Here is a 14658-nt window from a genome sequence, read left to right as displayed (position 1 = left end):
TGATTTGCATTTTAATGAGGGAAATAAGTATTTGATCCCTCTGCAAAACATGACTTAGTACTTGGTGGCAAAACCCTTGTTGGCAATCACAGAGGTCAGACGTTTCTTGTAGTTGGCCACCAGGTTTGTACACATCTCAGGAGGGATTTTGTTCCACTCCTCTATGAAGATCTTCTCCAAGTCATTAAGGTTTCGAGGCTGACGTTTAGCAACTCAAACCTTCAGCTCCCTCCACAGATTTTCTATAGGATTAAGGTCTGGAGACTGGCTAGGCCACTCCAGGACCTTAATGTGCTTCTTCTTGAGCCACTCCTTTGTTGCCTTGGCCGTGTGTTTTGGGTCATTGTCATGCTGGAATACCCATCCACGACCCATTTTCAATGCCCTGGCTGAGGGAAGGAGGTTCTCACCCAAGATTTGACGGTACATGGCCCCGTCCAATGGTGGGGATGGTGTTCTTGGGGTCATAGGCAGCATTCCTCCTCCTCCAAACACGGCGAGTTGAGTTGGTGCCAAAGAGCTCGATTTTGGTCTCATCTGACCACAACACTTTCACCCAGTTCTCCTCTGAATCTTTCAGATGTTCATTGGCAAACTTCAGACGGCCCTGTATATGTGCTTTCTTGAGCAGGGGGACCTTGCGGGTGCTGCAGGATTTCAGTCCTTCACGGCGTAGTGTGTTACCAATTGTTTTCTTGGTGATTATGGTCCCAGCTGCCTTGAGATCATTGACAAGATCCTCCCGTGTAGTTCTGGGCTGATTCCTCACCGTTCTCATGATCATTGCAACTCCACGAGGTGAGATCTTGCATGGAGCCCCAGGCTGAAGGAGATTGACAGTTCTTTTGTGTTTCTTCCATTTGCGAATAATCTCACCAACTGTTGTCATCTTCTCACCAAGCTGCTTGGCGATGGTCTTGTAGCCCATTCCAGCCTTGTGTAGGTCTACAATCTTGTCCCTGACATCCTTGGAGAGCTCTTTGGTCTTGGCCATGGTGGAGAGTTTGGAATCTGATTGATTGATTGCTTCTGTGGACAGGTGTCTTTTATACAGGTAAGAAGCTGAGATTAGGAGCACTCCCTTTAAGAGTGTACTCCTAATCTCAGCTCGTTACCTGTATAAAAGACACCTGGGAGACAGAAATCTTTCTGATTGAGAGGGGGTCAAATACTTATTTCCCTCATTAAAATGACATTCAATTTATAACATTTTTGACATGCGTTTTTCTGGATTTTTTTGTTGTTATTTTTACTTTTTTCCCTCACTGTACATGATCGCTAACGAAAATACACACAGGCCAATTTAATTCCACTAAATAATGCAAATTAACCTATAGACCGATAAGCATGACAGTGAAATGTATTTCCATCAGTGACTAAAAAGCATGATTTTGCAATGGGATTTTTTTTCTCCCTGTCGTTTTGGCCATCAACAGTTTTATTTATCGGCTTTAAAAATTAATAGTTGCCGGCTAACGGAAACCCTGGTGTGTGTGTGTGTGTGTGTGGGTACATCTCTGTGTGTATGTGTTAACCTCATCTCTGTATGTGTGTGTGTGTGTGTGTGTGTGTGTGTGTGTGTGTGTGTGTGTGTGTGTGTGTGTGTGTGTGTGTGTGTGTGTGTGTGTGTGTGTGTGTGTATGGGTACATCTCTGTGTGTATGTGTTAACCTCATCTCTGTGTGTGTGTGTGTGTGTGTGTGTGTGTGTGTGTGTATGATGGGTACATCTCTCTGTGTGTGTGTAGAACCCAGACATGGTGCTGGTTCACTACCTGAATGTTCCGTCGCTGGAGGATCATGGGAAGGCATGCGGCCCATTGCTATGCGCCGTTGCCGACCGCCGAGACTCACTACGCTGGAGCCGAGATGAACTACTGGCTCAGCTCAAACCTATGTGTTAGTACACACACACACACACACACACACACACACACACACACACACACACACACACACACACACACACACACATACACACACACACACACACACACTACTACACACACACACACACACACACATACATACACACACACACACACACACACATACACATACATACATACACACACACACACACACACACACACACACACACACACACACACACACACACACACACACACACACACACACACACACACACACACACACACACACGACACACACACATACATACACACACACACACACACACACACACACACACACATACACTACATACATACACACACGTACACACACACACACACACACATACACATACATACATACACACACGTACACACACACACACACACACACACACACACACACACACACACACACACACACACACATACACACACACACACACACACACACACACACACATACATACATACACACACACACACACACACACACACACACACACACACACACACACACACACACACACACACACACACATAGCTAATGCTCCTCAGAATTGCGAAACTTACCAGTTAGGAAGTCGTAAGTCCGATTTGATTGTGTTCAGGTGCTTTTGAAATCAGAACAATTCTTCAACCAAAAGAAAAGAAAACAAATTCAGTTTGACGACAACAAACTAATCAAAGACATGTCATCTTTTGGTTGAAAAGGTGAAAGGTCAGTGATGAAACGCCGGCGTTAGCGCCTTCTCCAACTCAGAGGTCAGACTTGAGAGGTGTTCATTCCCACGACACTTGAAGGCACGATAAATCCTGGCAATGTGATGGCTGACTAATATCTATGGTGTGTGTGGATGTCTCTCTCTCCTCTCTCTCCTCTCTCTCCTCTCTCCTCTCCTCTCCTCTCCTCTCTCCTCTCCCTCTCTCTCTCCTCTCTCTCCTCTCCCCTCTCCCTCTCGCCTCTCCCTCTCTCCTCTCCCTCTCGCCTCTCCCTCTCTCCTCTCCCTCTCTCCTCTCTCCTCTCTCCTCTCTCCTCTCCCTCTCTCCTCTCCCTCTCTCCTCTCCTCTCTCCTCTCCCTCTCTTCTCTCTCCTCTCTTCTCTCTTGCCTCTCTCTCTCTCGCATCTCTCTCTCTCCTCTCTCTCCTCTCCCTCTCTCTCTCCTCTTCCTCTCTCCTCTCCCCTCTCCCTCTCTCCTCTCCCCTCTCCCCTTCCCTGTCTCCTCTCCCTGTCTCCTCTCCCTCTCTCCATCTCTCCTCTCTCCTCTCCCTCTCTCTCTCCTCTCGCTCTCTCCTCTCCCCTCTCCCTCTCTCCTCTCCCCTCTCCCCTTCCCTCTCTCCTCTCCCTCTCTCCTCTCTCCTCTCCCTCTCTCCTCTCCCTCTCTCCTTTCTCCTCTCTCCTCTCCCTCTCTCCTCTCTCTCTCTCACACCCCTCTCTCCTCTCCCTCTGTCCTCTCATCTCTCCATCTCTCCTCTCTCCTCTCTCCTCTCTCCTCTCTCCTCTCCCTCTCCCTCTCCCTCTCCCTCTCCCTCTCCCCTCTCTCTCTCTCTCTCTCCCTCTCCTCTCCCTCTCTCTCTCTCCTCTTCCTCTCCTCTCTCTTCTCCCTCTCTCCTCTCTCTCCCTCTCTCCTCTCTCCTCTCTCCTCTCTCCTCTCCCTCTCGCCTCTCTCTCTCCTCTCGCCTCTCTCTCTCCTCTCTCCTCGCCCTCTCTCCTCTCTCTCTCCTCTCTCTCTCTCCTCTTTCTATTTCTCTCTCTCCTCTCCCTCTCTCCTCTCCCTCTCGCCTCTCTCTCTCTCCTCTCTCTCGCTCTCTTTCCTCTCCCTCTCTCTCTCTCTCTCTCTCTCTCTCTCTCTCTCTCCTCTCTCTCTCTCTCTCTCTCTCTCTCTCTCTCTCTCTCTCTCTCTCTCTCTCTCTCTCTCTCTCTCTCTCTCTCTCCCTCTATCCTCTCTCTCTGTCCTCTCTCTCTCTTCTCTCCCTCTCTGTCTGTGTCTCTAGTCCACAGCATGAAGTGGTCATGTGGAGAAGGTAATGGATCATCAGAGTTCTCTATAGAACAACTGGCTCAACAGATCCTGGAGTCGCAACAGACCAAACCCCAGCCTCGCACACACACCTGTCTCTGCAGCTCCGCACTGGGTAACACATACAAACACCCCTCAAAATCTGTGTGAGTGTGGGTGGTGAATGTTGCCACTAGAGGGCAGTATAGCCAAACACTACAGACTACTGTGACGGCAGACTACTGTGACGGCAGACTACTGTGACGGCAGACTACCGTGACGGCAGACTAATGTGATGGCAGACTACCGTGACGGCAGACTACCGTGACGGCTGACTAATGTGACGGCAGACTACTGTGACGGCAGGCTAATGTGACGGCAGACTAATGTGACGGCAGACTACCGTGACTGCAGACTAATGTACCGGCAGACTACCGTGACTGCAGACTAATGTGACGGCAGACTAATGTGACGGCAGACTACCGTGACGGCAGACTACCGTGACTGCAGACTACCGTGACGGCAGACTAATGTGACGGCAGACTAATGTGACGGCAGACTAATGTGACGGCAGACTACCGTGACGGCAGACTACCGTGACTGCAGACTACCGTGACGCCAGACTAATGTGACGGCAGACTACCGTGACGGCAGACTACCGTGACTGCAGACTACCGTGACGACAGACTAATGTGACGGCAGACTACCATGACTGCAGACTAATGTGACGGCAGACTACCGTGACTGCAGACTAATGTGACGGCAGACTAATGTGACTGCAGACTAATGTGACGGCAGACTAATGTGACGGCAGACTACCGTGACTTCTGCAATGTATTCTGTATGTTCTGTTTCTTTCACTCCTCTCTCTCTTCCCTCCCTCCCTCCTTCCAGCGTCTCCTGGAGCTAACATTCCTCACCGCTGTAAACCTGCTACAATCATGCAGTACAGTGTACAGTCAGTAAGCAGTTTAGCAGTTACACTGGTGGGCCCCAGTGGCAATAAATTAATACACCCAAAAACGTACCTTGACTTGAAAGAGTTCCAGTGTTGTGTTGGAGAGTCATAGTCAGCTAGTGTTTGAGTAGGCTAAACTAGCTAGCTAGTTAACATAGCATCCCTCTGTTTGAGTAGGCTAAACTAGCCAGCTAGTTAACATAGCATCCCTCTGTTTGAGTAGGCTAAACTAGCCAGCTAGTTAACATAGCATCCCTCTGTTTGAGTAGGCTAAACTAGCCAGCTAGTTAACATTGCATCCCTCTGTTTGAGTAGGCTAAACTAACCAGCTGCATCCCTCTGTTTGAGTAGGCTAAACTAGCTAGCTGCATCCCTCTGTTTGAGTAGGCTAAACTAGCCAGCTGCATCCCTCTGTTTCAGTAGGCTAAACTAGCTAGCTGCATCCCTCTGTTTCAGTAGGCTAAACTAGCTAGCTGCATCCCTCTGTTTCAGTAGGCTAAACTAGCTAGCTGCATCCCTCTGTTTGAGTAGGCTAAACTAGCTAGCTAGTTAACATAGCATCCCTCTGTTTGAGTAGGCTAAACTAGCTAGCTAGTTAACATAGCATCCCTCTGTTTGAGTAGGCTAAACTAGCTAGCTAGTTAACATAGCATCCCTCTGTCTGAGTAGGCTAAACTAGCCAGCTTCATCTCTCTGTTTCAGTAGGCTAAACTAGCTAGCTAGTTAACATAGCATCCCTCTGTTCCATTAGGCTAAACTAGCAAGCTGCATCCCTCTGTTTCAGTAGGCTAAACTAGCTAGCTGCATCCCTCTGTTTCAGTAGGCTAAACTAGCCAGCTGCATCCCTCTGTTTCAGTAGGCTAAACTAGCTAGCTGCATCCCTCTGTTTCAGTAGGCTAAACTAGCCAGCTGCATCCCTCTGTTTCAGTAGGCTAAACCAGCTAGCTAGTTAACATAGCATCCCTCTGTTCCAGTAGGCTAAACTAGCTAGCTGCATCCCTCTGTTTCAGTAGGCTAAACTAGCTAGCTGCATCCCTCTGTTTCAGTAGGCTAAACTAGCTAGCTGCATCCCTCTGTTTCAGTAGGCTAAACTAGCCAGTAGGCTAAACTAGCTAGCTGCATCCCTCTGTTTCAGTAGGCTAAACTAGCCAGTAGGCTAAACTAGCCAGCTGCATCCCTCTGTTTCAGTAGGCTAAACTAGCTAGCTGCATCCCTTTGTTTCAGTAGGCTAAACTAGCCAGCTGCATCCCTCTGTTTCAGTAGGCTAAACTAGCCAGTAGGCTAAACTAGCTAGCTGCATTCCTCTGTTTCAGTAGGCTAAACTAGCCAGCTGCATCCCTCTGTTTCAGTAGGCTAAACTAGCCAGTAGGCTAAACTAGCTAGCTGCATCCCTCTGTTCCAGTAGGCTAAACTAGCCAGTAGGCTAAACTAGCTAGCTGCATCCTCTGTTTCAGTAGGCTAAACTAGCCAGTAGGCTAACCTAGCCAGTAGGCTAACCTAGCTGCATTTCCTAAGTAAGTGGTGATTTTTTTTTTCTCTCTCTCTCATCATTTTAGTCATTTAGCAGACGCTCTTATCCAGAGCAACTTACAGTAGTGTGTGCATACATTTTCATACTGGTCCCCCATGGGAATCAAACCAACAACACTGGTGTTGCAAGCACAATGCTCTACCAACTGAGCTACACAGGACCATAAGAAATGTAATTGTTCAAAACTGTTCAACTATTGTCTCTCTCTTTGAGTCAACTACTCACCACATTTTATGCACTGCTATGCTAGCTAGCTGTAGTTTATGCTTTCAGTACTAGATTAATTCTCTAATCCTTTGATTGGGTGGACAACATGTCAGTTCAAGCTGCAAGAGCTCTGAGTGGCGCAGTGGTCTAAGGCACTGCATCGCAGTGCTAGCTGTGCCACTAGAGATCCTGGTTTGAATCCAGGCTCTGTCGTAGCCGGCCGCGACCGGGAGACCCATGGGGCGGTGCACAATTGGCCCAGCGTCGTCCAGGGTAGGGGAGGGAATGGCCGGCAGGGATGTAGCTCAGTAGGTAGAGCATGGCGTTTGCAACGCCAAGGTTGTGGGTTCAATTCCAGTATAAAAATGTATGCACTCACTAACTGTAAGTCGCTCTGGATAAGAGTGTCTGCTAAATGACTAAAATGTAATGTAAATGATAGGTTGGAGGACGTCCTCTGGAAGTTGTCATAATTACTGTTAGTCTATGGAAGGGGGTGAGAACCATAGTCCTTCTAGGTTTTGTATTGACGTCAATGTACCCATAGGAGGACGGAAGCTAGCTGTCCTCCGGCTACACCATGGTGCTACCCTACAGAGTGCTGTTGAGGCTACTGTAGACCTTCATTGCAAAACAGTGTGTTTTAATCAATTATTTGGGGACGTGAACATATTTAGTATAGTTTGATCTAAAATGGATAACATTTAAAATGTTTCACTATTTTTATTTTATTAAAATTCACTGAGGAGAATGGTCCTCCCATTCCTCCTCTGAGGAGCCTTCACTGTTAACTATATTTATTTATAATAATAAGTAGTAGTAGGTATGACGTCCCAGCAACATGTTGTCTATAAACAGTAGAGGGGTTAGATTAGAATAGAGTAGTGTTGTAGGTATGACGTCACAGCAACATGTTATGTGTTACATGTTAAAATACGTCATATCAGTAGTGTTATCTATCATCAGGGTTAGGTGGTACTGTAATGGTAGTGTTATCTATCATCAGGGTTAGGTGGTACTGTAATGGTAGTGTTATCTATCATCAGGGTTAGGTGGTACTGTAATGGTAGTGGTATCTATCATCAGGGTTAGGTGGTACTGTAATGGTAGTGGTATCTATCATCAGGGTTAGGTGGTACTGTAATGGTAGTGGTATCTATCATCAGGGTTAGGTGGTACTGTAATGGTAGTGGTATCTATCAACAGGGTTAGGTGGTACTGTAATGGTAGTGGTATCTATCATCAGGGTTAGGTGGTACTGTAATGGTAGTGGTATCTATCATCAGGGTTAGGTGGTACTGTAATGGTAGTGGTATCTATCATCAGGGTTAGGTGGTACTGTAATGGTAGTGGTATCTATCATCAGGGTTAGGTGGTACTGTAATGGTAGTGGTATCTATCATCAGGGTTAGGTGGTACTGTAATGGTAGTGGTATCTATCATCAGGGTTAGGTGGTACTGTAATGGTAGTGGTATCTATCATCAGGGTTAGGTGGTACTGTAATGGTAGTGGTATCTATCATCAGGGTTAGGTGGTACTGTAATGGTAGTGGTATCTATCATCAGGGTTAGGTGGTACTGTAATGGTAGTGGTATCTATCATCAGGGTTAGGTGGTACTGTAATGGTAGTGGTATCTATCATCAGGGTTAGGTGGTACTGTAATGGTAGTGGTATCTATCAACAGGGTTAGGTGGTACTGTAATGGTAGTGGTATCTATCATCAGGGTTAGGTGGTACTGTAATGGTAGTGGTATCTATCATCAGGGTTAGGTGGTACTGTAATGGTAGTGGTATCTATCATCAGGGTTAGGTGGTACTGTAATGGTAGTGGTATCTATCATCAGGGTTAGGTGGTACTGTAATGGTAGTGGTATCTATCATCAGGGTTAGGTGGTACTGTAATGGTAGTGGTATCTATCATCAGGGTTAGGTGGTACTGTAATGGTAGTGGTATCTATCATCAGGGTTAGGTGGTACTGTAATGGTAGTGGTATCTATCATCAGGGTTAGGTGGTACTGTAATGGTAGTGGTATCTATCATCAGGGTTAGGTGGTACTGTAATGGTAGTGGTATCTATCATCAGGGTTAGGTGGTACTGTAATGGTAGTGGTATCTATCATCAGGGTTAGGTGGTACTGTAATGGTAGTGGTATCTATCATCAGGGTTAGGTGGTACTGTAATGGTAGTGGTATCTATCATCAGGGTTAGGTGGTACTGTAATGGTAGTGGTATCTATCAACAGGGTTAGGTGGTACTGTAATGGTAGTGGTATCTATCATCAGGGTTAGGTGGTACTGTAATGGTAGTGGTATCTATCATCAGGGTTAGGTGGTACTGTAATGGTAGTGGTATCTATCATCAGGGTTAGGTGGTACTGTAATGGTAGTGGTATCTATCATCAGGGTTAGGTGGTACTGTAATGGTAGTGGTATCTATCATCAGGGTTAGGTGGTACTGTAATGGTAGTGGTATCTATCATCAGGGTTAGGTGGTACTGTAATGGTAGTGGTATCTATCATCAGGGTTAGGTGGTACTGTAATGGTAGTGGTATCTATCAACAGGGTTAGGTGGTACTGTAATGGTAGTGGTATCTATCATCAGGGTTAGGTGGTACTGTAATGGTAGTGGTATCTATCATCAGGGTTAGGTGGTACTGTAATGGTAGTGGTATCTATCAACAGGGTTAGGTGGTACTGTAATGGTAGTGGTATCTATCATCAGGGTTAGGTGGTACTGTAATGGTAGTGGTATCTATCATCAGGGTTAGGTGGTACTGTAATGGTAGTGGTATCTATCATCAGGGTTAGGTGGTACTGTAATGGTAGTGGTATCTATCATCAGGGTTAGGTGGTACTGTAATGGTAGTGCTATCTATCAACAGGGTTAGGTTTTGTTGGTACTGTAATGGTAGTGGTATCTATCATCAGGGTTAGGTGGTACTGTAATGGTAGTGGTATCTATCATCAGGGTTAGGTGGTACTGTAATGGTAGTGGTATCTATCATCAGGGTTAGGTGGTACTGTAATGGTAGTGGTATCTATCATCAGGGTTAGGTGGTACTGTAATGGTAGTGGTATCTATCATCAGGGTTAGGTGGTACTGTAATGGTAGTGGTATCTATCATCAGGGTTAGGTGGTACTGTAATGGTAGTGGTATCTATCATCAGGGTTAGGTGGTACTGTAATGGTAGTGGTATCTATCATCAGGGTTAGGTGGTACTGTAATGGTAGTGGTATCTATCATCAGGGTTAGGTGGTACTGTAATGGTAGTGGTATCTATCATCAGGGTTAGGTGGTACTGTAATGGTAGTGGTATCTATCAACAGGGTTAGGTGGTACTGTAATGGTAGTGGTATCTATCATCAGGGTTAGGTGGTACTGTAATGGTAGTGGTATCTATCATCAGGGTTAGGTGGTACTGTAATGGTAGTGGTATCTATCATCAGGGTTAGGTGGTACTGTAATGGTAGTGGTATCTATCATCAGGGTTAGGTGGTACTGTAATGGTAGTGGTATCTATCAACAGGGTTAGGTGGTACTGTAATGGTAGTGGTATCTATCATCAGGGTTAGGTGGTACTGTAATGGTAGTGGTATCTATCATCAGGGTTAGGTGGTACTGTAATGGTAGTGGTATCTATCATCAGGGTTAGGTGGTACTGTAATGGTAGTGGTATCTATCATCAGGGTTAGGTGGTACTGTAATGGTAGTGGTATCTATCATCAGGGTTAGGTGGTACTGTAATGGTAGTGGTATCTATCATCAGGGTTAGGTGGTACTGTAATGGTAGTGGTATCTATCATCAGGGTTAGGTGGTACTGTAATGGTAGTGGTATCTATCATCAGGGTTAGGTGGTACTGTAATGGTAGTGGTATCTATCATCAGGGTTAGGTGGTACTGTAATGGTAGTGGTATCTATCATCAGGGTTAGGTGGTACTGTAATGGTAGTGGTATCTATCATCAGGGTTAGGTGGTACTGTAATGGTAGTGGTATCTATCAACAGGGTTAGGTGGTACTGTAATGGTAGTGGTATCTATCATCAGGGTTAGGTGGTACTGTAATGGTAGTGGTATCTATCATCAGGGTTAGGTGGTACTGTAATGGTAGTGGTATCTATCATCAGGGTTAGGTGGTACTGTAATGGTAGTGGTATCTATCAACAGGGTTAGGTGGTACTGTAATGGTAGTGGTATCTATCATCAGGGTTAGGTGGTACTGTAATGGTAGTGGTATCTATCATCAGGGTTAGGTGGTACTGTAATGGTAGTGGTATCTATCAACAGGGTTAGGTGGTACTGTAATGGTAGTGGTATCTATCATCAGGGTTAGGTGGTACTGTAATGGTAGTGGTATCTATCATCAGGGTTAGGTGGTACTGTAATGGTAGTGGTATCTATCAACAGGGTTAGGTGGTACTGTAATGGTAGTGGTATCTATCATCAGGGTTAGGTGGTACTGTAATGGTAGTGGTATCTATCATCAGGGTTAGGTGGTACTGTAATGGTAGTGGTATCTATCAACAGGGTTAGGTGGTACTGTAATGGTAGTGGTATCTATCATCAGGGTTAGGTGGTACTGTAATGGTAGTGGTATCTATCATCAGGGTTAGGTGGTACTGTAATGGTAGTGGTATCTATCATCAGGGTTAGGTGGTACTGTAATGGTAGTGGTATCTATCATCAGGGTTAGGTGGTACTGTAATGGTAGTGGTATCTATCATCAGGGTTAGGTGGTACTGTAATGGTAGTGGTATCTATCATCAGGGTTAGGTGGTACTGTAATGGTAGTGGTATCTATCAACAGGGTTAGGTTTTGTTGGTACTGTAATGGTAGTGGTATCTATCATCAGGGTTAGGTGGTACTGTAATGGTAGTGGTATCTATCATCAGGGTTAGGTGGTACTGTAATGGTAGTGGTATCTATCATCAGGGTTAGGTGGTACTGTAATGGTAGTGGTATCTATCATCAGGGTTAGGTGGTACTGTAATGGTAGTGGTATCTATCAACAGGGTTAGGTGGTACTGTAATGGTAGTGGTATCTATCATCAGGGTTAGGTGGTACTGTAATGGTAGTGGTATCTATCATCAGGGTTAGGTGGTACTGTAATGGTAGTGGTATCTATCATCAGGGTTAGGTGGTACTGTAATGGTAGTGGTATCTATCATCAGGGTTAGGTGGTACTGTAATGGTAGTGGTATCTATCATCAGGGTTAGGTGGTACTGTAATGGTAGTGGTATCTATCAACAGGGTTAGGTGGTACTGTAATGGTAGTGGTATCTATCATCAGGGTTAGGTGGTACTGTAATGGTAGTGGTATCTATCATCAGGGTTAGGTGGTACTGTAATGGTAGTGGTATCTATCATCAGGGTTAGGTGGTACTGTAATGGTAGTGGTATCTATCATCAGGGTTAGGTGGTACTGTAATGGTAGTGGTATCTATCATCAGGGTTAGGTGGTACTGTAATGGTAGTGGTATCTATCATCAGGGTTAGGTGGTACTGTAATGGTAGTGGTATCTATCATCAGGGTTAGGTGGTACTGTAATGGTAGTGGTATCTATCATCAGGGTTAGGTGGTACTGTAATGGTAGTGGTATCTATCATCAGGGTTAGGTGGTACTGTAATGGTAGTGGTATCTATCAACAGGGTTAGGTTTGTTGGTACTGTAATGGTAGTGGTATCTATCATCAGGGTTAGGTGGTACTGTAATGGTAGTGGTATCTATCATCAGGGTTAGGTGGTACTGTAATGGTAGTGGTATCTATCATCAGGGTTAGGTGGTACTGTAATGGTAGTGGTATCTATCATCAGGGTTAGGTGGTACTGTAATGGTAGTGGTATCTATCAACAGGGTTAGGTGGTACTGTAATGGTAGTGGTATCTATCATCAGGGTTAGGTGGTACTGTAATGGTAGTGGTATCTATCATCAGGGTTAGGTGGTACTGTAATGGTAGTGGTATCTATCATCAGGGTTAGGTGGTACTGTAATGGTAGTGGTATCTATCAACAGGGTTAGGTGGTACTGTAATGGTAGTGGTATCTATCATCAGGGTTAGGTGGTACTGTAATGGTAGTGGTATCTATCATCAGGGTTAGGTGGTACTGTAATGGTAGTGGTATCTATCATCAGGGTTAGGTGGTACTGTAATGGTAGTGGTATCTATCATCAGGGTTAGGTGGTACTGTAATGGTAGTGGTATCTATCATCAGGGTTAGGTGGTACTGTAATGGTAGTGGTATCTATCATCAGGGTTAGGTGGTACTGTAATGGTAGTGGTATCTATCAACAGGGTTAGGTGGTACTGTAATGGTAGTGGTATCTATCATCAGGGTTAGGTGGTACTGTAATGGTAGTGGTATCTATCATCAGGGTTAGGTGGTACTGTAATGGTAGTGGTATCTATCATCAGGGTTAGGTGGTACTGTAATGGTAGTGGTATCTATCATCAGGGTTAGGTGGTACTGTAATGGTAGTGGTATCTATCATCAGGGTTAGGTGTTGGTACTGTAATGGTAGTGGTATCTATCATCAGGGTTAGGTGGTACTGTAATGGTAGTGGTATCTATCATCAGGGTTAGGTGGTACTGTAATGGTAGTGGTATCTATCATCAGGGTTAGGTTGGTACTGTAATGGTAGTGGTATCTATCATCAGGGTTAGGTGGTACTGTAATGGTAGTGGTATCTATCAACAGGGTTAGGTGGTACTGTAATGGTAGTGGTATCTATCATCAGGGTTAGGTGGTACTGTAATGGTAGTGGTATCTATCATCAGGGTTAGGTGGTACTGTAATGGTAGTGGTATCTATCATCAGGGTTAGGTGGTACTGTAATGGTAGTGGTATCTATCATCAGGGTTAGGTGGTACTGTAATGGTAGTGGTATCTATCAACAGGGTTAGGTGGTACTGTAATGGTAGTGGTATCTATCATCAGGGTTAGGTGGTACTGTAATGGTAGTGGTATCTATCATCAGGGTTAGGTGGTACTGTAATGGTAGTGGTATCTATCATCAGGGTTAGGTGGTACTGTAATGGTAGTGGTATCTATCATCAGGGTTAGGTGGTACTGTAATGGTAGTGGTATCTATCAACAGGGTTAGGTGGTACTGTAATGGTAGTGGTATCTATCATCAGGGTTAGGTGGTACTGTAATGGTAGTGGTATCTATCATCAGGGTTAGGTGGTACTGTAATGGTAGTGGTATCTATCATCAGGGTTAGGTGGTACTGTAATGGTAGTGGTATCTATCATCAGGGTTAGGTGGTACTGTAATGGTAGTGGTATCTATCATCAGGGTTAGGTGGTACTGTAATGGTAGTGGTATCTATCATCAGGGTTAGGTGGTACTGTAATGGTAGTGGTATCTATCAACAGGGTTAGGTGGTACTGTAATGGTAGTGGTATCTATCATCAGGGTTAGGTGGTACTGTAATGGTAGTGGTATCTATCATCAGGGTTAGGTGGTACTGTAATGGTAGTGGTATCTATCAACAGGGTTAGGTGTTGGTACTGTAATGGTAGTGGTATCTATCATCAGGGTTAGGTGGTACTGTAATGGTAGTGGTATCTATCATCAGGGTTAGGTGGTACTGTAATGGTAGTGGTATCTATCATCAGGGTTAGGTGGTACTGTAATGGTAGTGGTATCTATCATCAGGGTTAGGTGGTACTGTAATGGTAGTGGTATCTATCATCAGGGTTAGGTGGTACTGTAATGGTAGTGGTATCTATCATCAGGGTTAGGTGGTACTGTAATGGTAGTGGTATCTATCATCAGGGTTAGGTGGTACTGTAATGGTAGTGCTATCTATCATCAGGGTTAGGTGGTACTGTAATGGTAGTGGTATCTATCATCAGGGTTAGATGGTACTGTAATGGTAGTGGTATCTATCATCAGGGTTAAGTGGTACTGTAATGGTAGTGGTATCTATCATCAGGGTTAGGTGGTACTGTAATGGTAGTGGTATCTATCAACAGGGTTAGGTGGTACTGTAATGGTAGTGGTATCTATCAACAGGGTTAGGTGGTACTGTAATGG

At 45.1% G+C, this 14658-nt stretch overlaps 1 protein-coding gene across 1 annotated transcript; it reads left to right on the top strand.

Annotated features, from left to right (window-relative positions):
* The first annotated feature begins 1690 nt into the window (after positions 1-1690).
* LOC123481134 (calmodulin-binding transcription activator 2-like) lies at positions 1691-7169 on the top strand. Its single transcript, XM_045213888.1, has 4 exons — positions 1691-1897; positions 3907-4047; positions 4806-4966; positions 7155-7169. The coding sequence occupies exons 1-4, from the start codon at positions 1756-1758 to the stop codon at positions 7167-7169; spliced, it is 459 nt and encodes a 152-aa protein (XP_045069823.1). The 5' UTR covers positions 1691-1755.
* The last annotated feature ends 7489 nt before the right edge of the window (positions 7170-14658 follow it).

Source organism: Coregonus clupeaformis, unplaced genomic scaffold (assembly GCF_020615455.1).
Source record: "Coregonus clupeaformis isolate EN_2021a unplaced genomic scaffold, ASM2061545v1 scaf0168, whole genome shotgun sequence".
Lineage (NCBI taxonomy): Eukaryota > Metazoa > Chordata > Actinopteri > Salmoniformes > Salmonidae > Coregonus > Coregonus clupeaformis.
Note: the sequence above shows the minus strand (reverse complement) of the source record. Positions and strands in the feature narration are given on the sequence as shown.